Here is a 24,385-nt window from a genome sequence, read left to right on the forward strand (position 1 = left end):
AGGGCGATAATGCAACTTTTTGGATACCAACCGCCGTTAAACCCCACCGAAGAAGAACTGCGCATCAACTAACACAGATATTTCACCGGATGTATAAATGTGAAGCATCCGCTTGGCGTTTCAGTGGCCGGTAGTTAGAGAAGATGGAACGATATGGATTTGGCCTAAATTTTGTAAAATTTCTCATCGATGAAACATTTGATCTCAATACAATATTCTGTTCCAAAAACTGCAACATGTTACGAACAGAGTGGAATACGTTTTGTACATTTTATCCTTTGCAATTGTTATTTTTTTTAAATAGTGTTGTTTAGAAGGAGTGCACAGGCGCACTTCACAGAGTAGGCGTTCCCTAACGGAAATATGCAAATACATGTGCTAGAACGCGCCAATAGAATCTCGCTAGCTCGGGCTTGGCTCCGCCCACTATGACTCATATGTTCCGGTTTGAAACGGCGGGTCTGTGGTCTATCTTGGTCTAGTTATAATATCTGTGTCACTGGCGTGAGGGTCAACGTGCAAAGCGTCTGTAGAAAACAACAGCAGAAGCATGAAGGTAAGAACTGCAAAATAAATATTAAATAAACTATTTAAATAAACATCTCTAAACCCAATTAAAATGTACACATGAACGGCTTGTTTCAATGCAAAGTCACTGAATGCTGTGAATACATTGTCTTGGGATGATTTTGAACTGAGTAGCCTGCGGAATGGTTAGCCGTGCATGATTGCATGGCAGACAGGTTCAAGCCAAGGAACATAGTCCATTTATTGTCATTAGTGCAAAAGGACAAATGAAGCTAACGAGAGTCTCCCTCTTGTTTTGTGCAGTATTACATTATCTGTCTGGTGTAGTCTATCAGGTGGTTACAGGGTTAGTGTTGTAGTCTGTTACAGGGTTAGTGTTGTAGTCTATCAGATGGTTACAGGGTTAGTGTTGTAGTCTGTTACAGGGTTAGTGTTGTAGTCTGTTACAGGGTTAGTGTTGTAGTCTGTTACAGGGTTAGTGTGGTAGTCTGTTACAGGGTTAGTGTGGTAGTCTGTTACAGGGTTAGTGTTGTAGTCTGTTACAGGGTTAGTGTTGTAGTCTGTTACAGGGTTAGTGTTGTAGTCTATCAGATGGTTACAGGGTTAGTGTTGTAGTCTGTTACAGGGTTAGTGTTGTAGTCTGTTACAGGGTTAGTGTTGTAGTCTGTTACAGGGTTAGTGTTGTAGTCTGTTACAGGGTTAGTGTTGTAGTCTGTTACAGGGTTAGTGTTGTAGTCTGTTACAGGGTTAGTGTTGTAGTCTGTTACAGGGTTAGTGTTGTAGTCTGTTACAGGGTTAGTGTTGTAGTCTGTTACAGGGTTAGTGTTGTAGTCTGTTACAGGGTTAGTGTTGTAGTCTATCAGATGGTTACAGGGTTAGTGGTGTAGTCTGTTACAGGGTTAGTGTTGTAGTCTGTTACAGGGTTAGTGTTGTAGTCTGTTACAGGGTTAGTGTTGTAGTCTGTTACAGGGTTAGTGTTGTAGTCTGTTACAGGGTTAGTGTTGTAGTCTGTTACAGGGTTAGTGTTGTAGTCTATCAGGTGGTTACAGGGTTAGTGTTGTAGTCTGTTACAGGGTTAGTGTTGTAGTCTGTTACAGGGTTAGTGTTGTAGTCTGTTACAGGGTTAGTGTGGTAGTCTGTTACAGGGTTAGTGTGGTAGTCTGTTACAGGGTTAGTGTGGTAGTCTGTTACAGGGTTAGTGTGGTAGTCTGTTACAGGGTTAGTGTGGTAGTCTGTTACAGGGTTAGTGTGGTAGTCTGTTACAGGGTTAGTGTGGTAGTCTGTTACAGGGTTAGTGTGGTAGTCTGTTACAGGGTTAGTGTTGTAGTCTGTTACAGGGTTAGTGTTGTAGTCTATCAGATGGTTACAGGGTTAGTGTGGTAGTCTGTTACAGGGTTAGTGTGGTAGTCTGTTACAGGGTTAGTGTGGTAGTCTGTTACAGGGTTAGTGTTGTAGTCTGTTACAGGGTTAGTGTTGTAGTCTATCAGATGGTTACAGGGTTAGTGTGGTAGTCTGTTACAGGGTTAGTGTGGTAGTCTGTTACAGGGTTAGTGTTGTAGTCTGTTACAGGGTTAGTGTTGTAGTCTATCAGATGGTTACAGGGTTAGTGTTGTAGTCTGTTACAGGGTTAGTGTTGTAGTCTGTTACAGGGTTAGTGTTGTAGTCTGTTACAGGGTTAGTGTTGTAGTCTGTTACAGGGTTAGTGTTGTAGTCTGTTACAGGGTTAGTGTTGTAGTCTGTTACAGGGTTAGTGTTGTAGTCTGTTACAGGGTTAGTGTGGTAGTCTGTTACAGGGTTAGTGTTGTAGTCTGTTACAGGGTTAGTGTTGTAGTCTGTTACAGGGTTAGTGTTGTAGTCTGTTACAGGGTTAGTGTTGTAGTCTATCAGATGGTTACAGGGTTAGTGTTGTAGTCTGTTACAGGGTTAGTGTTGTAGTCTGTTACAGGGTTAGTGTTGTAGTCTGTTACAGGGTTAGTGTTGTAGTCTGTTACAGGGTTAGTGTTGTAGTCTGTTACAGGGTTAGTGTTGTAGTCTGTTACAGGGTTAGTGTTGTAGTCTGTTACAGGGTTAGTGTTGTAGTCTGTTACAGGGTTAGTGTTGTAGTCTGTTACAGGGTTAGTGTTGTAGTCTGTTACAGGGTTAGTGTTGTAGTCTGTCAGATGGTTACAGGGTTAGTGTTGTAGTCTATCAGATGGTTACAGGGTTAGTGTTGTAGTCTGTTACAGGGTTAGTGTTGTAGTCTGTTACAGGGTTAGTGTTGTAGTCTATCAGATGGTTACAGGGTTAGTGTTGTAGTCTGTTACAGGGTTAGTGGTGTAGTCTATCAGATGGTGACAGGGTTAGTGTTGTAGTCTGTTACAGGGTTAGTGTTGTAGTCTGTTACAGGGTTAGTGTTGTAGTCTGTTACAGGGTTAGTGTTGTAGTCTATCAGATGGTTACAGGGTTAGTGTTGTAGTCTGTTACAGGGTTAGTGTTGTAGTCTATCAGTTGGTTACAGGGTTAGTGTTGTAGTCTATCAGTTGGTTACAGGGTTAGTGTTGTAGTCTATCAGGTGGTTACAGGGTTAGTGTTGTAGTCTATCAGGTGGTTACAGGGTTAGTGTTGTAGTCTATCAGGTGGTTACAGGGTTAGTGTTGTAGTCTATCAGATGGTTACAGGGTTAGAGTTAGTGTGCCATGTAGCCTCTGTAGGTCTATATATCAGATGGTTACAGGCTTTGGACCTTTGTCTCTTCTCTCCTCTGTCTCTTCTTCTCTCCTCTGTCTCTTCTTCTCTCCTCTGTCTCTTCTTCTCTCCTCTGTCTCTTCTTCTCTCCTCTGTCTCTTCTTCTCTCCTCTGTCTCTTCTTCTCTCCTCTGTCTCTTCTTCTCTCCTCTGTCTCTTCTTCTCTCCTCTGTCTCTTCTTCTCTCCTCTGTCTCTTCTTCTCTCCTCTGTCTCTTCTTCTCTCCTCTGTCTCTTCTTCTCTCCTCTGTCTCTTCTTCTCTCCTCTGTCTCTTCTTCTCTCCTCTGTCTCTTCTTCTCTCCTCTGTCTCTTCTTCTCTCCTCTGTCTCTTCTCTCCCAGCCCCAACAGAAGTTGTTAAACTCAGTAGACTGCTGTGTAGACGAGGCCCTGGAAGGTATTGTCTCCAGCTCTGGATGTCTCTCTCTGCTGAGGGGCCACAGAGTGGTGGTCAGGGCTGACCTGGAGGCCCTCAAGGGCCGGGTGGCCTTGCTGTCTGGAGGGGGGTCTGGACACGAGCCAGCACACGCAGGTAGGACACTCCTATACCTGTATACACACATTCAGACACCAATGTTGCAAAACCAGGGGAAGCCCTGACTGGGACTCGAACCTGATTCCAGCTGCTGTCAACCCAACCATTCTTGATGTCTCTAGACGTGGGTTTGTATGCTCGCGCACACACACACACACACACACACACACACACACACACACACACACACACACACACACACACACACACACACACACACACACTCTACTGAGGGTCCACGGGGTGGTGGTCAGGGCTGGCCTGGAGGTCCTCAGGGGACGAGTGGCCCTGCTCTCTAGAGGGGGGGCCTGGGCACGAGCCAGCACACACAAGTAGTTTGTCTCTGTCTCTCTCCCCCTCTCTCTCTCCCCCTCTCTCTCTGTCTCTGATCCCCTCTCCCTCTCTCCCTCTCCCCCTCTCTGTGTCTCTGATCCTCTCCCCGTCCCCCTTCTTCCTCCCCCCTCTCTCTCTGTCTCTGTGTCTCTGATCCTCTCCCCTCTCTCCCCCCCTCTCTCTCTGTCTCTGTCTCTTATCCCCCCTCTCCCCCTCCCCCTTCTTCCTCCCCCCTCTCTCTCTGTCTCTGTGTCTCTGATCCTCTCCCCTCTCTCCCCCCCTCTCTCTCTGTCTGTCTCTTATCCCCCCTCTCCCCCTCCTTCCTCCCCCCCTCTGTCTCTGTGTCTCTGATCCTCTCCCTCCCCCCCTCTCTCTCGTTCTCCCCCCCAGGGTATATAGGCAGTGGTATGCTCTCAGCAGCTGTTGCAGGTGGTGTCTTTGCCTCCCCTCCCCCGGCCAGTGTTCTAGCGGCCATTTTGTCTCTACGTGACGCGGGCGTGTCTGGGGTTCTACTCGTCGTTAAGAACTACACCGGAGACCGCCTCAACTTCGGCCTGGCTGCGGAACAGGCCCGTAACCGCGGCGTGGCGGTGGAAATGGTGATTGTGGCGGACGACTGTGCGTTTGATCAGCCCAGTAAGGCAGGGAGGAGGGGCCTGTGTGGGACGGTGTTCGTTCACAAGGTAATGGATAATAGAACAGCGTCATCTCTTTCTGACCATTGTTATAATTAACAGAAGTATAGCATTTTATGTTTAGATGTAGGATTTGAAACACTGACTCGACGTTAACCCCGATCATCTAGGACTGTTTTGATGTTAACACATCATTAAAAGAAAGTCATTGATCTCTTTTCATCTCGCTCAGCTTGCTGGGGCTCTGGCTGAAGAAGGTTGTCCATTGGACGAGATTGTCTCCAAGGTGACAGAGGCAGTGAAGGGCATTGGTGAGATCTACACACACACACTCACAAGTGTTTCAGCCAGTCAGCTTCTCTTTTCTCTTATCTGTGTCTGTCAGTTTCCTCCTTTTGGTATTCTCAGTGATTTTATGTTTCTACTGTAGGTACTCTGGGTGTCAGCTTGTCTCCCTGCAGTGTTCCAGGCTGTCTGCCCTCCTTTCAACTGCCTGCTGGAGAGATGGAGCTGGGACTGGGTGAGAGAGGGAGGGGGAGCTGGGACTGGGGGAGGGAGGGAGAGCTGGGACTGGGTGAGAGAGGGAGGGGGAGCTGGGACTGGGGGAGGGAGGGAGAGCTGGGACTGGGTGAGAGAGGGAGGGGGAGGGAGAGCTGGGACTGGGTGAGAGAGGGAGGGAGAGCTGGGACTGGGTGAGAGAGGGAGGGGGAGGGAGAGCTGGGACTGGGGGAGAGAGGGAGGGAGAGCTGGGACTGGGTGAGAGAGGGAGGGGGAGGGAGAGGGAGGGAGAGCTGGGACTGGGGGAGAGAGGGAGGGAGAGCTGGGACTGGGTGAGAGAGGGAGGGAGAGCTGGGACTGGGGGGGGGGGGGGAGGGAGAGGGAGAGCTGGGACTGGGTGAGAGAGGGGAGAGCTGGGACTGGGTGAGAGAGGGAGGGGGAGGGAGAGCTGGGACTGGGTGAGAGAGGGAGGGAGAGCTGGGACTGGGTGAGAGAGGGAGGGAGAGCTGGGACTGGGGGAGGGAGGGAGGGGGAGCTGGGACTGGGGGAGGGAAGGGAGGGAGGAGAGCTGGGACTGGGGAAGGGAGGGAGGGAGGTAGGGAGAGCTGGGACTGGGGGAGGGAGTGAGAGGGAGGGAGGGAGGAGGGAGAGCTGGGACTGGGGGAGGGAGGGAGAGCTGGACTGGGGGAGGGAGGGAGAGCTGGGACTGGGGGTGGGAGGGAGAGCTGGGACTGGGGGAGGGAGGAGAGCTGGGACTGGGTGAGAGAGGGAGGGAGAGCTGGGACTGGGTGAAGAGAGGGAGGGAGAGCTGGGACTGGGGGAGGGAGGGAGGAGGGAGAGCTGGGACTGGGGAAGGGAGGGAGGGAGAGCTGGGACTGGGGGAGGGAGGGAGGGAGAGCTGGGACTGGGGAAGGGAGGGAGGGAGAGCTGGGACTGGGGGAGGTAGGGAGGGAGAGCTGGGACTGGGGAAGGGAGGGAGGGAGAGCTGGGACTGGGGAAGGGAGGGAGAGCTGGGACTGGGAAAGGGAGGGAGGGAGAGCTGGGACTGGGGAAGGGAGGAAGGGAGGGAGCGAGAGCTGGGACTGGGGAAGGGAGGGAGGGAGGTAGGGAGAGCTGGGACTGGGGGAGGGAGGGAGGTAGGTAGGGAGAGCTGGGACTGGGGAAGGGAGGAAGGGAGGGAGCGAGAGCTGGGACTGGGGGAGGGAGGGAGAGCTGGGACTGGGGGAGGAGGGAGAGCTGGGACTGGGGGAGGTAGGGAGAGCTGGGACTGGGGGAGGGAGGCGGGAGGGAGAGAGAGCTGGGACTGGATAAATAAGATGTTTGGAATAGATAACTTCTATGGGGGAAAGGGCAGTTAGTTATTAAGACAATGTTGTCTTTCTCCTCAGGTATCCATGGTGAGCCTGGCATTAAGAGGTCAAAGGTCAGTGTAATACAGTTAGTTTACAGTATAGGCTGTGTGTTCCAATTGGCACTCTATCTGGTCAAAAGTAGTACACTTTTTTTTATTTTATTTTTATTTAATTTAACCTTTTTAACCAGGCAACTCAGTTTAGAACAAATTCTTATTTACAATGACAGCCTACCCCGGCCAAACCCAATTGTGCGCCGCCCTATGGGACTCCCAATCCCGGTCTGTTGTGATACAGCCTGGAATCTAACCGGGGTCTGTAGTGAGGCCTCAAGCACTGAGATGCAGTGCCTTAGACCGCTGAGCCACTCGGGAGCCCAGATATGTAGTGACAGAGTGTTGTATTGAATTGGTTTCCTCAGACGTCATTGTTGGTTTGCCACGATGACCTCTTTTAGGTGACCTCGGCGGATGAGGTGGTGAAGACCATGGTAGACCATATGACCAACCCTGCCAGCCAATCACATCTGTCGCTCAAGTCAGGTACAAGGTCCACCACACTTAATCAGTGCAAAGTTAAACGGTGTCCCCCCCCCTCCTTTAAACGGTGTGTCCCCCCCTCCTTTAAACGGTGTGTCCCCCCCTCCTTTAAACGGTGTGTCCCCCCCCTCCTTTGAACGGTGTGTCCCCCCCCTCCTTTGAATGGTGTGTCCCCCCCTCCTTTGAATGGTGTGTCCCCCCCTCCTTTGAATGGTGTGTCCCCCCCTCCTTTGAACGGTGTGTCCCCCCCTCCTTTGAACGGTGTGTCCCCCCCCTCCTTTGAACGGTGTGTCCCCCCCCTCCTTTGAACGGTGTGTCCCCCCCTCCTTTGAACGGTGTGTCCCCCCCCCTCCTTTGAACGGTGTGTCCCCCCCCCTCCTTTGAACGGTGTCCCCCCCCCCTCCTTTGAACGGTGTCCCCCCCCCTTCCTTTGAACGGTGTGTCCCCCCCCCTCCTTTGAACGGTGTGTCCCCCCCCTCCTTTGAACGGTGTGTCCCCCCCCCCTCCTTTGAACGGTGTCCCCCCCCCCTCCTTTGAACGGTGTCCCCCCCCCCTCCTTTGAACGGTGTCCCCCCCCCCTCCTTTGAACGGTGTGTCCCCCCCCTCCTTTGAACGGTGTGTCCCCCCCCCCTCCTTTGAACGGTGTGTCCCCCCCCCCCTCCTTTGAACGGTGTGTCCCCCCCCCTCCTTTGAACGGTGTGTCCCCCCCCCCTCCTTTGAACGGTGTGTCCCCCCCCCTCCTTTGAACGGTGTGTCCCCCCCCCTCCTTTGAACGGTGTGTCCCCCCCCCCTCCTTTGAACGGTGTGTCCCCCCCCCCTCCTTTGAACGGTGTGTCCCCCCCCCTCCTTTGAACGGTGTGTCCCCCCCCCCTCCTTTGAACGGTGTGTCCCCCCCCCCCTCCTTTGAACGGTGTGTCCCCCCCCCCTCCTTTGAACGGTGTGTCCCCCCCCCCCTCCTTTGAACGGTGTGTCCCCCCCCCCTCCTTTGAACGGTGTGTCCCCCCCCTCCTTTGAACGGTGTGTCCCCCCCTCCTTTGAACGGTGTGTCCCCCCCTCCTTTGAACGGTGTGTCCCCCCCTCCTTTGAACGGTGTGTCCCCCCCTCCTTTGAACGGTGTGTCCCCCCTCCTTTGAACGGTGTGTCCCCCCCTCCTTTGAACGGTGTGTGTCCCCCCCTCCTTTGAACGGTGTGTGTCCCCCCCTCCTTTGAACGGTGTGTGTCCCCCCCTCCTTTGAACGGTGTGTGTCCCCCCCCCTCCTTTGAACGGTGTGTGTCCCCCCCCCTCCTTTGAACGGTGTGTGTCCCCCCCCCTCCTTTGAACGGTGTGTGTCCCCCCCCCTCCTTTGAACGGTGTGTGTCCCCCCCCTCCTTTGAACGGTGTGTGTCCCCCCCCCTCCTTTGAACGGTGTGTGTCCCCCCCCTCCTTTGAACGGTGTGTGTCCCCCCCCTCCTTTGAACGGTGTGTGTCCCCCCCCTCCTTTGAACGGTGTGTGTCCCCCCCCTCCTTTGAACGGTGTGTGTCCCCCCCTCCTTTGAACGGTGTGTGTCCCCCCCCTCCTTTGAACGGTGTGTGTCCCCCCCCTCCTTTGAACGGTGTGTGTCCCCCCCCTCCTTTGAACGGTGTGTGTCCCCCCCCTCCTTTGAACGGTGTGTGTCCCCCCCCTCCTTTGAACGGTGTGTGTCCCCCCCTCCTTTGAACGGTGTGTGTCCCCCCCTCCTTTGAACGGTGTGTGTCCCCCCCCTCCTTTGAACGGTGTGTGTCCCCCCCTCCTCCTTTGAACGGTGTGTGTCCCCCCCTCCTCCTTTGAACGGTGTGTGTCCCCCCCTCCTCCTTTGAACGGGTGTGTCCCCCCCCCTCCTTTGAACGGTGTGTCCCCCCCCCTCCTTTGAACGGTGTGTCCCCCCCCTCCTTTGAACGGTGTGTCCCCCCCCTCCTTTGAACGGTGTGTCCCCCCCCTCCTTTGAACGGTGTGTGTCCCCCCCTCCTTTGAACGGTGTGTGTCCCCCCCCTCCTTTGAACGGTGTGTGTCCCCCCCCTCCTTTGAACGGTGTGTGTCCCCCCCCTCCTTTGAACGGTGTGTGTCCCCCCCCTCCTTTGAACGGTGTGTGTTCCCCCCCCCCCTCCTTTGAACGGTGTGTTCCCGTCCCCCCTCCTTTGAACGGTGTGTTCCCGTCCCCCCTCCTTTGAACGGTGTGTTCCCGTCCCCCCTCCTTTGAACGGTGTGTCCCGTCCCCCCTCCTTTGAACGGTGTGTCCCGTCCCCCCTCCTTTGAACGGTGTGTCCCGTCCCCCCTCCTTTGAACGGTGTGTCCCGTCCCCCCTCCTTTGAACGGTGTGTCCCGTCCCCCCTCCTTTGAACGGTGTGTCCCGTCCCCCCTCCTTTGAACGGTGTGTCCCGTCCCCCCTCCTTTGAACGGCGTGTCCCGTCCCCCCTCCTTTGAACGGCGTGTCCCGTCCCCCCTCCTTTGAACGGCGTGTCCCCCCCCCCCTCCTTTTGAACGGCGTGTCCCCCCCCCCTCCTTTTGAACGGCGTGTCCCCCCTCCTTTTGAACGGCGTGTCCCCCCTCCTTTTGAACGGCGTGTCCCCCCTCCTTTTGAACGGCGTGTCCCCCCTCCTTTTGAACGGCGTGTCCCCCCCTCCTTTTTAATGGCGTCCCGTCTCTCTCTCTGGTACAGGTGACAGTGTGGTTCTGTGCGTGAACAACCTTGGAGCTCTGTCTTGTCTAGAGATGGCTGTTGTTACTAGATCTGCTATCCACTACCTGGGTAAGACTCAGGGCTAAAAACTATTAAAACTAACTGTTATCGTCACTAACGATGTATAATATTGCATTACATTGTGAAAAGCTAATTGTTAACCTCACATCGTTATTCGTTACCTTGTTTACATTCTCTGTGGAATCTCTTTTTTTGCCATGGTTACAGAGGGTCGTGGGGTGCGGGTTGCCCGGGTGATGTCGGGGTCGTTTATGACATCACTGGAGATGGCGGGAGTGTCTCTGTCAATGATGAGAGCAGACCAGGAGATACTCCGACTGTTTGGTGAGAACACAGTCACCTTGTCGCACTGGGTGGTTGAGAACACAGTCGCACTGGGTGGTTGAGAACACAGTCGCACTGGGTGGTTGAGAACACAGTCGCACTGGGTGGTTGAGAACACAGTCGCACTGGGTGGTTGAGAACACAGTCGCACTGGGTGGTTGAGAACACAGTCGCACTGGGTGGTTGAGAACACAGTCGCACTGGGTGGTTGAGAACACAGTCGCACTGGGTGGTTGAGAACACAGTCGCACTGGGTGGTTGAGAACACAGTCGCGCTGGGTGGTTGAGAAGACAGTCGCGCTGGGTGGTTGAGAAGACAGTCGCGCTGGGTGGTTGAGAACACAGTCGCGCTGGGTGGTTGAGAACACAGTCGCGCTGGGTGGTTGAGAACACAGTCGCGCTGGGTGGTTGAGAACACAGTCGCACTGGGTGGTTGAGAACACAGTCGCACTGGGTGGTTGAGAACACAGTCGCACTGGGTGGTTGAGAACACAGTCGCACTGGGTGGTTGAGAACACAGTCGCACTGGGTGGTTGAGAACACAGTCGCACTGGGTGGTTGAGAACACAGTCCCACTGGGTGGTTGAGAACACACACACGGAGAATCTCAATTGGTTTTGCTCGCCTCATCTCCTCCATCCTCTCTCGCCTCTTTTTGAAAAAGGTCATAGTTGAAATGAGGAGCTGAGGCGAGGAGGGAACGAATACGCTGGTGTGAAATGAGACTTCTCCACTCGCGCGTCATCGTGCAAATTAATTTACGGAGGAGGAATCCCCAAATAAATGTGGAAAGAGAGGAACTAATAAAGCTAGTCGTGGAAGACATTTTATAGAGGGAAAGGAGACGTGGTAATAGTTTTTAAATGTTCTGATGCTTTTCTCCGTGGAGAAAACAACAGCTGATTGGATTATAAAAGGCCTTGCTGTTCTGAAGAGGAGGGGAAGAGACGAGGACTGGACTCCTCAACCACTTAACGGTTTCCAGGGTGTCAAGGAGGGGACAGACTATTGTCCAATTGAGAATCCCCCCCACACACACACTGCCGATTTTTGTGTATATATAGTGGCCAACCTCTTCAAAGTTAGGAGCGTTTGTCACAAATTAAGTGGGAAACTGTCACCAAAGTCAGCCCAGAATGAAAGTTCTTTCGAACATGACAGTACCTGTGTGTTTGTTTCGCTGTCCTGGTCCACCCAGGCCGCAGGTAAGGTCAAGGATAGCAGGGTTCGGTACACAAATCTGGTTCTCGGTAGGTCCAGGTCTAAACGCCAACAGGTAAGTCCAAAACAGTCCAGCTCGTACACGGTAAATCCAGCCAATGTACATTGTCTCTTTCTCTATGGTTCATAGATCCTTCCCGCCCTCTCTCTCTCTTCCTGGTTTTTCTTGACCTTTTATCTGTGGGTCGGCTCCACCTTCTGAGGGTTCCCCTTGCTTCTGGGAATTGTAGTTTTGGCAGTCGGCCATTTTGTGATCTGTAGTTCTGATCGGGGTGGCCATTTTAGTGATCGGGCAGAGCCCGTTTATTAGTTCTGCCCTCACATATCTGCCATTTATCACTCGACCCCCTTCTTTGCCACAATATACACACACAAACCTATCGCCATGTAACACTGGCTTGTCATCTCCCTCCCTCCATCTCTCTCTCCCCATCTCTCTCCCTCCCTCCCTCCCTCCAACTCTCTCTCCCCATCTCTCTCTCTCCCTCCTTCTCTCTCCCTCTCTCTCTCCCCCCATCTCTCTCCCTCCCTCTCTCAGATGCCAAGACCACAGCCCCTGCCTGGCCCAACCTCAGTACTGTGTGTATCAGTGGGAGGAGCTACATTCTGGACCCTCCAGCGAAAGACATGCAAGAGACCTCGCACACAGAAGGTACGGTTAGGACAACACTCACCTCATACAGAAGGTACGGTTAGGACAACACTCACCTCATACAGAAGGTACGGTTAGGACAACACTCACCTCATACAGAAGGTACGGTTAGGACAACACTCACCTCATACAGAAGGTACGGTTAGGACAACACTCACCTCATACAGAAGGTACGGTTAGGACAACACTCACCTCATACAGAAGGTACGGTTAGGACAACACTCACCTCATACAGAAGGTACGGTTAGGACAACACTCACCTCATACAGAAGGTACGGTTAGGACAACACTCACCTCATACAGAAGGTACGGTTAGGACAACACTCACCTCATACAGAAGGTACGGTTAGGACAACACTCACCTCATACAGAAGGTACGGTTAGGACAACACTCACCTCATACAGAAGGTACGGTTAGGACAACACTCACCTCATACAGAAGGTACGGTTAGGACAACACACACCTCATACAGAAGGTACGGTTTGGACAACACACACACACTCACCTGACACCTCATACAGAAGGTACGGTTAGGACAACACTCACCTCATACAGAAGGTACGGTTAGGACAACACTCACACTCAGCTGACACCTCATACAGAAGGTACGGTTAGGACAACACTCACCTCATACAGAAGGTACGGTTAGGACAACACTCACCTCATACAGAAGGTACGGTTAGGACAACACACACCTCATACAGAAGGTACAGTTAGGACAACACTCACCTCATACAGAAGGTACGGTTAGGACAACACTCACCTCATACAGAAGGTACGGTTAGGACAACACACACCTCATACAGAAGGTACGGTTAGGACAACACTCACCTCATACAGAAGGTACGGTTAGGACAACACTCACCTCATACAGAAGGTACGGTTAGGACAACACTCACCTCATACAGAAGGTACGGTTAGGACAACACTCACCTCATACAGAAGGTACGGTTAGGACAACACTCACCTCATACAGAAGGTACGGTTAGGACAACACTCACCTCATACAGAAGGTACGGTTAGGACAACACTCACCTCATACAGAAGGTACGGTTAGGACAACACTCACCTCATACAGAAGGTACGGTTAGGACAACACTCACCTCATACAGAAGGTACGGTTAGGACAACACTCACCTCATACAGAAGGTACGGTTAGGACAACACTCACCTCATACAGAAGGTACGGTTAGGACAACACTCACCTCATACAGAAGGTACGGTTAGGACAACACTCACCTCATACAGAAGGTACGGTTAGGACAACACTCACCTCATACAGAAGGTACGGTTAGGACAACACTCACCTCATACAGAAGGTACGGTTAGGACAACACTCACCTCATACAGAAGGTACGGTTAGGACAACACTCACCTCATACAGAAGGTACGGTTAGGACAACACTCACCTCATACAGAAGGTACGGTTAGGACAACACTCACCTCATACAGAAGGTACGGTTAGGACAACACTCACCTCATACAGAAGGTACGGTTAGGACAACACTCACCTCATACAGAAGGTACGGTTAGGACAACACTCACCTCATACAGAAGGTACGGTTAGGACAACACTCACCTCATACAGAAGGTACGGTTAGGACAACACTCACCTCATACAGAAGGTACGGTTAGGACAACACTCACCTCATACAGAAGGTACGGTTAGGACAACACTCACCTCATACAGAAGGTACGGTTAGGACAACACTCACCTCATACAGAAGGTACGGTTAGGACAACACTCACCTCATACAGAAGGTACGGTTAGGACAACACGCACCTCATACAGAAAGTAGCCTACAGCTAGGACCTGTTGGAATAATATCATGCCTAGGCTGAAGCTCAGTGGACTAACAGTCTTGGACCATGCAGGATACCTGGGTTTAGCTCACTGGGCTAACAGTCGTTGGGCCATGCAGGATACCTGGGTTTAGCTCAGTGGACTAACAGTCTTGGGGCCATGCAGGATACCTGGGTTTAGCTCAGTGGACTAACAGTCGTTGGGCCATGCAGGATACCTGGGTTTAGCTCAGTGGGCCAACAGTCTTGGGGCCATGCAGGATACCTGGGTTTAGCTCAGTGGACTAACAGTCTTGGGCCATGCAGGATACCTGGGTTTAGCTCACTGGGATAACAGTCTTGGGGCCATGCAGGATACCTGGGTTTAGCTCAGTGGACTAACAGTCTTGGGGCCATGCAGGATACCTGGGTTTAGCTCAGTGGACTAACAGTCTTGGGCCATGCAGGGGACCTGGGTTTAGCTCAGTGGACTAACAGTCTTGGGCCATGCAGGATACCTGGGTTTAGCTCAGTGGACTAACAGTCTTGGGCCATGCAGGGGACCTGGGTTTAGCTCAGTGGACTAACAGTCTTGGGCCATGCAGGATACCTGGGTTTAGCTCAGTGGACTAACAGTCTTGGGCCATGCAGGGGACCTGGGTTTAGCTCAGTGGACTAACAGTCTTGGGGCCATGCAGGATACCTGGGTTTAGCTCACTGGGATAACAGTCTTGGGGCCATGCAGGGGACCTGGGTTACAATCCAGTCAGTCATATTGTTCCCTCACTTTTTTTAAATGTCATTTTTGATCGTGTGTGTGTGTGTGTGTGTGTGTCAGGTCCTCTGTGTTATGATGCGTAAGGCTCTGTGCTCTTCCCTCCTTCAACGCACCAACTGTCTCACACACACACACACACACACACACACACACACACACACACACACACACACACACACACACACACAGAGACACACACACACACACACACACACAGCTGTAAATGAATATCTTTCTATGTGTCAGGTCCTCTCAGTGATGTGATGAGGAAGGCTCTGGAAGCAGTGTGCTCTTCCCTCCTTCAACGCCAAGAGGAACTAAACTCACTGGACAGGGCATCCGGGGACGGAGATTGCGGGAACACTCATGCCCAAGCTGCCAAAGGTGAAGACATTCATTGCGTACTTGTAGATCCACTATGGAACATTTGTGAACAGTATTCATTTGATAGGATATTTCCTATCCCCACCCCTCCTTTCTCTGTCTCTCAGCCATTCAGGAGTGGCTTCAGAGTCACATTGTTCCTGGGTGCCCGGGGCAACTACTGTCCACTCTCGCCGGATTGGTGCAGGAGAGAATGGGCGGGTCTTCAGGAGCGGTCAGTGATGATACATTTACATATTTTCATAATTGGGTTTGGTTGTCAGTTTTTCATTTGTAATATATGACATGGGTCTGCTTCTCTCTCTCTCTCTCTCTCTCTCTCTCTCTCTGTCTCTCTCTCGCTCGCTCTCTTTCTCCTCTCTCTCGCTTGCTCACTCTTTCTCCTCTCTCTCTCACTCACTCACTCACTCACACACTCACTCTCTCTCACACTCACTCACTCACACCTCCAGTTATACAGTTTGTTCCTGACAGCAGCTGCTGCTCTTCTGAAGGACGGCGGCGACCCCGCAGCATGGGCCAACGCTATGCAAGCTGGGACAGACGCTATGAGATGGTGTGTGTGTGTGTGTGTTCTTGTAATTTCAATTCACTTCTGTAATTTAATTATACTAAATAATAATACATAGATTTTATGTGGCGCTTTTTTAAAAGTTGCTTGAATTGTCTATATATATATTTTTATTTTATTTATTTATTTATTCTAAAGCAGGTTTGTCTGTCTGACAGGTATGGAGGAGCTGATCCTGGAGACAGGACTATGGTAATAGAAACTAAGGGCGTTTTCACAGTTATCTTTAAATTAATTTTCTTTGCACACAAACATCATCATCGCTCTCTCTTGAGGGGTTATAACAGGTGTTATAGCAGTAGTCTAGTGTGAGGGGTTATGTCAGTGGTCTAGTGTGAGGGGTTATAACAGGTGTTATAGCAGTAGTCTAGTGTGAGGGGTTATAACAGGTGTTATGTCAGTAGTCTAGTGTGAGGGTTATGTCAGTAGTCTAGTGTGAGGGGTTATAACAGTAGTCTAGTGTGAGGGGTTATAACAGTAGTCTAGTGTGAGGGGTTATAACAGTAGTCTAGTGTGAGGGGTTATAACAGTAGTCTAGTGTGAGGGGTTATAACAGTAGTCTAGTGTGAGGGGTTATAACAGTAGTCTAGTGTGAGGGGTTATAACAGTAGTCTAGTGTGAGGGGTTATAACAGTAGTCTAGTGTGAGGGGTTATAACAGTAGTCTAGTGTGAGGGGTTATAACAGTAGTCTAGTGTGAGGGGTTATGGTAGTAGTCTAGTGTGAGGGGTTATAACAGTAGTCTAGTGTGAGGGGCTATAACAGTAGTCTAGTGTGAGGGGTTATAACAGTAGTCTAGTGTGAGGGGTTATGGCAGTAGTCTAGTGTGAGGGGTTATGGCAGTAGTCTAGTGTGAGGGGTTATGGCAGTAGTCTAGTGTGAGGGGTTATGGCAGTAGTCTAGTGTGAGGGGTTATAGCAGGGGTTATAACAGGTGTTATAACAGTATTCAGTGTGAGGGGTTATAGCAGTATTCTAGTGTGAGAGGTTATGTCACTAGTCTAGTGTGAGGGGTTATGACAGGTGTTATAGCAGTAGTCTAGTGTGAGGGGTTATAACAGGTGTTATGTCAGTAGTCTAGTGTGAGGGGTTATGGCAGTAGTCTAGTGTGAGGGGTTATGGCAGTAGTCTAGTGTGAGGGGTTATAACAGTAGTCTAGTGTGAGGGGTTATAACAGGTGTTATAGCAGTAGTCTAGTGTGAGGGGTTATGTCAGTAGTCTAGTGTGAGGGGTTATGTCAGTAGTCTAGTGTGAGGGGTTATAACAGTAGTCTAGTGTGAGGGGTTATAACAGTAGTCTAGTGTGAGGGGTTATAACAGTAGTCTAGTGTGAGGGGTTATGTCAGTAGTCTAGTGTGAGGGGTTATGTCAGTAGTCTAGTGTGAGGGGTTATGTCAGTAGTCTAGTGTGAGGTGCAGGAATAATGACAAGCGAACCTGGGGAGCTTTGTGTTCACATTGTCCGAAAAAAGGGAACCAGACCACGGAATTCAAGTGAACCGAAGTCAGACCACTTTTGAGATGATCTCAGCACGGTTCGGGGGCTTCTTTTGATTGGTTTGACTTCCTTTTGGATTGTTATTAACACTTATTAACAGTTCACAACAATTGTCTGAAAGGGACCAAGGGGGGAAATCACCCTGAGGATATGGTTAAAAGAAGATGGGGGAATATGCTTCTATGTAACTGTATGATTGGGCTATTTTTATTTTTTTTGTTTTGTATTTTTGTAAAAGTATCTTAACTGTCTCTTGTCCAGTTGGATGCTCTGTGTCCAGCAGTGGAGGAACTGAGGAGACTAACAACATCGCCTCCTGGTGGTCACATGGCCATTCTGCAGGCTGCTGTGGAGGTACAGTACTACACCTTAGACCCAACTCTTCAATTCCACCATATCGCGTAGACAACCCTGTTCCTGGAGTGCTGCATGTACTGCAGGTATTTTATTCCAGCTAGGCGCCACACCAACCTGACCAACCGAGCTAATTGATCAGTTCAATGATTGCCTGAATTCAACACACCTGGGCCCTAATTTATCAATCATGCTTAGGCACAGATGTATGAGTTAGCCATGCGTGGGATCATTACCATGCAAAGTGTGAAATGGATTAATATTAGCGTTTGCTTGAGAGTGTGTGTGTTCATGTACACAGTGCCAAGTGGTGGACTAAGGGAATTGCTTGTCAAGCGTAGAATGGGGAAAATACATGTTGAATTTTTGAGAGTAATAATTTAAATTAGTAAGTAATAATTAGTTATATTTTATTGTAGTTCCATTGTGACTTCATGCAGAAAAGTACAGCAAATTAGGCCTTAACAAGTGGCGCAGCGGTATAAGGCACTGCATCGCAATGCTTGAGTCGTCACTACAGACCCAGGTTCGATCCCATGCTGTGTCACAGCCAGCCATGCTCGGGAAAACCATGAGGCGGCGCACAATTGGCCCAGCGTCGTCCGTGTTAGGGGAGGATTTGGCCGGGATTTCCTTTTCCCATTGCGCTCTAGCGACTCCTTGTGGTGGGCCGGGCGCCTGCAAGCTGACTTCGGTCACCAGCTAGACTGTGTTTCCTCCGACACATTGGTGGGTTAAGTGGGCAGTGTGTCAAGCAGCAGTACGGCTCGGTTGGGTCGTGTTTCGGAGGACGCACGGCTCTCGACCTTCACCTCTCCCGAGTCCGTACGGGAGTTGCAGCGATGGGACAAGACTGTAACTACCAATTGGATATCACGAAACTGTGGAGAAAAAGGGATAAAAGTACAAAAAAACCAACAACAAAAAGTACATTGTTAAATTAGAGGCATGTGTGAAAGGTAAACCATTGTGTAAGACTATAAAGTACTGAGATAATGGTAAATCCTATGGCTGACCTGCTCTTGTTGGAAGATTTGAAACACTGCATTTAGCAGAGTGGTTTTTAAAGACAGGTGGGACTTTCTTTTTTTTTTAACAGAAAGTACAGATTGGCTCATCAGATATCGTTTTCCAAGGTAAAGATATAAGACCTACGTTAAAAGGGCAAACGCAACATGCTATTCCCGGAACACGTCCTCGGGTTTTTGGCAACGGGCACTTTTTAGCATGAGCTTGCCGATCGGCATCTCACAGCCCCTCGACGAGCCAATGTTTCGGCTGCAATCATCAGCTAAACGAACAGTAACGCGTAAGTTTCCACCGTCGCACAACCGGTTGAAGTCAAGAGGGCTTTCTTTGCCACGATGTCATCAATGGGTTGCCATGATGTCATCAATGGGTTCCCAAATATGAACAGAGCAGTAGACAGCCCCCCCACATCGCCATAAAAGCACCATCCCAAAAGTATTTCTACTACACTAAACAAAAATATAAACGTAACATAAAGTGTTGGTCCCATGTTTCATGAGCTGAAATAAAAGATACCAGAAAGGTTCCGTACTCACAAAAATATAATTTCTCTCAAATTTTGTTAACAAGTTTGTTTACATCCCTGTTCGTGAGCATTTCTCCTTTGCCAAGATAATCCATCCACCTGACAGGTGTGGCATATCAACAAGCTGATTAAACAGCATGATCATTACACAGGTGCACCTTGTTCTGGGGACAATAAAAGGCCACTCTAAAATGTGCAGTTTTGTCACACAACACAATGTCACAGATGTCTCAAGTTTTGAGGGAGCGTGCGATTGACATGCTGACTGCAGGAATTTCCACCGGAGCTGTTTCCAGAGAATTGAATGTTCATTTCTCGACCATATGCTGCCTCCGTCATTTTAGAGAATTTGGCACTATGTCCACTATGTCCAACCAGCCTCACAACCACAGGCCACGTGTACAGCGTTGTGTGGGCAAGTGGTTTGTTGACGTCAGTGTTGTGAACAGAGTGCCCCATAGTGACGGTGGGGTTATGGTATGGGCAGGCATAAGCTACGGACAACGAACACAATTGCATTTTATCGATGGCAATTTGAATGGACAGAAATACCGTGATGAGATCCTGAGATCCATTTTAGTTAAGGTATCTGTGACCAACAGATGCGTATCTGTATTCCCAGTCATGTGAAAATCCATAGATTAGGGCCTAATTTATTTAAATTGACAGATTTTTTTTTTTCCTCATATGACTCATATTTGCCACTGAGGGGATTTGGGGTAGACGTGTTTTGCACCGGGTGAAAATGAATTGCATTGGTTTTGGAATCGGTCTGCCTTCCGGGCCAAGTGCACCGTGCAAAACCCACAGCGAAGTCGGCTAAAAACGAATTGTGATGTAATAAAGCACGTGGACTAAATACTAGGATTCTATCACATGCGAAAGTGATTTGCTTTTGATAAAAACGCTTTATATGCCTTCCCCAATGAAAACTGGTTTGAAAATTCGAACATATACACTGCTCAAAAAAATAAAGGGAACACTTAAACAACACAATGTAACTCCAAGTCAATCACACTTCTGTGAAATCAAACTGTCCACTTAGGAAGCAACACTGATTGACAATATATTTCACATGCTGTTGTGCAAATGGAATAGACAACAGGTGGAAATTATAGGCAATTAGCAAGACACACCCAATAAAGGAGTGGTTCAGCAGGTGGGGACCACAGACCACTTCTCAGTTCCTATGCTTCCTGGCTGATGTTTTGGTCACTTTTGAATGCTGGCGGTGCTTTCACTCTAGTGGTAGCATGAGACGGAGTCTACAAGCCACACAAGTGGCTCAGGTAGTGCAGCTCATTCAGGATGGCACATCAATGCGAGCTGTGGCAAGAAGGTTTGCTGTGTCTGTCAGCGTAGTGTCCAGAGCATGGAGGCGCTACCAGGAGACTGGCCAGTACATCAGGAGACGTGGAGGAGGCCGTAGGAGGGCAACAACCCAGCAGCAGGACCGCTACCTCCGCCTTTGTGCAAGGAGGAGCAGGAGAAGCACTGCCAGAGCCCTGCAAAATGACCTCCAGCAGGCCACAAATGTGCATGTGTCTGCTCAAACGGTCAGAAACAGACTCCATGAGGGTGGTATGAGGGCCCGACGTCCACAGGTGGGGGTTGTGCTTACAGCCCAACACCGTGCAGGACGTTTGGCATTTGCCAGAGAACACCAAGATTGGCAAATTCGCCACTGGCGCCCTGTGCTCTTCACAGATGAAAGCAGGTTCACACTGAGCATGTGACAGACGTGACAGAGTCTGGAGACGCCGTGGAGAACGTTCTGCTGCCTGCAACATCCTCCAGCATGACCGGTTTGGCGGTGGGTCAGTCATGGTGTGGGGTGGCATTTCTTTGGGGGGCCGCACAGCCCTCCATGTGCTCGCCAGAGGTAGCCTGACTGCCATTAGGTACCGAGACGAGATCCTCAGACCCCTTGTGAGACCATATGCTGGTGCGGTTGGCCCTGGGTTCCTCCTAATGCAAGACAATGCTAGACCTCTTGTGGCTGGAGTGTGTCAGCACTTCCTTCAAGAGGAAGGCATTGATGCTATGGACTGGCCCGCCCGTTCCCCAGACCTGAATCCAATTGAGCACATCTGGGACATCATGTCTCGCTCCATCCACCAACGCCACGTTTCACCACAGACTGTCCAGGAGTTGGCGGATGCTTTAGTCCAGGTCTTGGAGGAGATCCCTCAGGAGACCATCCGCCACTTCATCAGGAGCATGCCCAGGCGTTGTAGGGAGGTCATACAGGCACGTGGAGGCCACACACACTACTGAGCCTCATTTTGACTTGTTTTAAGGACATTACATCAAAGTTGGATCAGCCTGTAGTGTGGTTTTCCACTTTAATTTTGAGTGTGACTCCAAATCCAGACCTCCATGGGTTGATAAATTGGATTTCCATTGATTATTTTTGTGATTTTGTTGTCAGCACATTCAACTATGTAAAGAAAAAAGTATTTAATAAGATTATTTCTTTCATTCAGATCTAGGATGTGTTGTTTAAGTGTTCCCTTTATTTTTTTGAGCAGTATATTTTATGGAAAAGAGGTGTATGTTTCTGGACGATGAACCATGCTGCCTTGTTGACAACATGACCGAATGGCCGCAGATTACTGTTCCAATTGAGACGGGGCTCCTCCCTCACAGCGTTTCCCCGGTCACAACACAGCCCGCCTAAAGCAACTTGAATTGTCCTAATGGTCCTCTCTTTGTAGCTACAGTGCCTTCAGAAAAGTATTCTCACCCCTTGACTTTTTCCATATTTTGTTATTACAAAGTGGGATTAAAATGGATTTAATTGTCATTTTAATTGTTTTCCTCTGGGATTCTGCCTCTGCTTAGTTACATTCCATTTATTTTTTTATCCTGGAATACTCCCCAGTCCTTAATGATTACAAGCATACCCATAACATGATGCAGCCACCACTATACATGAACATATGGAGAGTGAGACTCAGTAATGTGTTGTATTGGATTTCCCCCAAACATAACACTTTGTATTCAGGAAAAAAAGTAAATTACTTTGCCACATTTTTTGCAGTGTTACTTTAGTGCCATGATGCAAACCGGATGCATGTCTTGGAATATTTATTATCTGTACAGGCTTCCATCTTTTCACTCTGTCATTTAGGTTAGTATTATGGAGTAACTACAATGTTGATCCATCCTCAGTTTTCTCCAGCCATTAAACTCTATAACTGTTTTAAAGTCACCATTTGCCTCATGGTGAAACCCCTGAGCGGTTTCCTTCCTCTCCGGCAACTGAGTTAGGAAGGACGCCTGTATCTTTGTAGTGACTGGGTGTATTGATACACCATCCAAAGTGTAATTAATAACTTCACCATGCTCAAAGGGATATTCAATGTCTGCTTTAAATATTTTACTCATCTACCAATAAGTGCCCTTCTTTGTGAGGATTGGAAAACCTCCCTGGTCTTTGTGGATGAATCTGTGTTTGAAATTCACTGCTTGGCTGGGGGACCTAACAGATAATTGTATGTGTGAGGTACAGAGATGAGGTAGTCATTCAAAAATCATGTTAAACACTATTATTGCCCACAGAGTGAATCCATACAACTTATTATGTGACTTGTTAAGCACATTTTTACACCTGAACTCATTTAGACTTGCTATAACAAAGGGGTTGAATACTTATTGACTCAAGACATTTTAGCTAAACCTTTTGAAAAACATAATTTCACTTTGTGTGTGTGTGTGTGAAGGCCAGTGACACAATCTCAATGTAATCCATTTTTAATTCTGGCTGTAACATAACAAAATGTGGAAAAAGTCAGGGGTTTTTGAAGAATACTTTCTGAATGCCCTGTATGTTTTTATATTTACTAAGTCAAGCGGCAACTGATTGAGCCAAATAAAACCTTTTGCTTGTGTTCAATATCTGACACCTGCACCTCTATTCAATATCTGAACAGTTAGTTTGTTTTTCTTAGCCTACAACGGCACAACCAAAAAAAGCTATTTCATGGTACGGCGATGTGTATATATTCCCCACGGGATTTAAAAGGAGGATTTTGACCATGTCGTTTATTAGGGGATGTTTCGAAATGCAAGTAGCCAAGGTCGAGCACTGAGACTGAGAACAATTGGTATTTATCTCCTACCGCATCAACTTTGGTATTTGTCCCCTATCGGTGTGCGTATGATGCTCGTAGGATTGTTTTGATAAATCCAAATTTTTCTATGTCTACGAACATTTTTAAGTTCCGTTCATAAGTAGTATTTTACAATAGTTTTCGACTCAATATTGATAAATATGAAGTGGCAGCGGCCCTCCTGAACCAGGGTTGTCTACCCCCTGATGTAAACCTTTATTTATTTTTTTCTTAGTTCTTTCAGATCAGCAATCACTGAAAAAAAGGATGGGTGTTTGTGTTTAACGTCCTGTCTCCACTCTCCTCCTTTTCTCTCCCTCGTTCTGTCTCTCCTTAGAAAGCTGAACTGGGGGCGGAGTCTACCCGTGACCTCACAGCCAGGGCGGGGAGAGCCAGCTACATCGCCACAGTACGCGTGACCCTTCCTGACCCTGGTGCCGTGGCGATAGCTGCCATCTTGAGAGCGGTGTTCGAAGCCCTGGGAGGACAGAAGTGACGTCAGACGGACAGACACACGTTGTCGTCATCGTTACAGCTGTTAGACATGGTGATCTGTTTGAAAATGTGATATTAGATATTGTGAAAAGGAAGATATTATATTATATAGCATATTATCCATGACATAGAATCATGAATCTGACAAGGGATGATTTCATCATGTAATCTGATAACTGGAGTCTTAACCAGTGAATCATGGCAATGAGGAATGGAAGGGCAAGCGACTCTGTAAGTGAGTCTAAAGTAGATTGTAAATGAGCCATGAACTGAAAGGGTCCAATCACGATGAGAAGAATCTCACACTGAGTCCCCAATCCATTTCATGCGGATGAAATTACCGAACTCATGGAAAACATGAAATGCCCGGAACAATTTTATAAAAGCAGACAGACGATTTGTTCGTTTGACTATGGTGTGATTTTTTTGTGTCGGTAAAATTAATTAATGGGAGAAATGGCGGTGGAAGCGCTTTTTTTTTTATGTGCAAATATTGATGTAATAACCATCATATGGAAGTAAAGTTGGAGTCACGCGATGATCTGCTGTGTGGTCCTCCCACTACGACTCAGGAAACCATGCAGTTTATTAGACTACAGATGTAATAATTGATCAATTTCACAGGGTGGTGAATGTGCAAGGTGAGATTATTTTGGTGACATGATAGATCTGGCCTTGACTAACACAATGAATGATAACTGGCCTTGGCTAACAAAATGAATGATAGATCTGGCCTTGGCTAACACAATGAATGATAGATCTGGCCTTGAATAACACAATGAATGATAACTGGCCTTGGCT

At 49.1% G+C, this 24,385-nt stretch overlaps 1 protein-coding gene across 1 annotated transcript; it reads left to right on the plus strand.

Moving 5' to 3' along the window:
* The first annotated feature begins 431 nt into the window (after positions 1–431).
* Positions 432–23,987, plus strand: tkfc (triokinase/FMN cyclase). Its single transcript, XM_014206392.3, has 16 exons — positions 432–556; positions 3,591–3,780; positions 4,507–4,799; positions 4,984–5,062; positions 5,182–5,271; positions 6,638–6,672; positions 7,059–7,143; positions 9,817–9,906; positions 10,066–10,182; positions 11,942–12,055; positions 14,863–15,000; positions 15,108–15,214; positions 15,453–15,556; positions 15,730–15,763; positions 17,327–17,419; positions 23,427–23,987. The coding sequence occupies exons 1-16, from the start codon at positions 551–553 to the stop codon at positions 23,583–23,585; spliced, it is 1,734 nt and encodes a 577-aa protein (XP_014061867.1). The 5' UTR covers positions 432–550; the 3' UTR covers positions 23,586–23,987.
* The last annotated feature ends 398 nt before the right edge of the window (positions 23,988–24,385 follow it).

This window comes from Salmo salar, chromosome 07, assembly GCF_965601325.2.
Source record: "Salmo salar chromosome 07, fSalSal1, whole genome shotgun sequence".
Lineage (NCBI taxonomy): Eukaryota > Metazoa > Chordata > Actinopteri > Salmoniformes > Salmonidae > Salmo > Salmo salar.

What these genes read in the sequence shown, in the direction of transcription:
- tkfc (XM_014206392.3), top strand. An exon ending in AGAGGCAGTGAAGGGCATTG is followed by an intron (nt 5,063 to 5,181) that starts GTGAGATCTACA and finishes TTTCTACTGTAG; the next exon opens with GTACTCTGGGTGTCAGCTTG. An exon ending in GGAGATACTCCGACTGTTTG is followed by an intron (nt 10,183 to 11,941) that starts GTGAGAACACAG and finishes TCCCTCTCTCAG; the next exon opens with ATGCCAAGACCACAGCCCCT.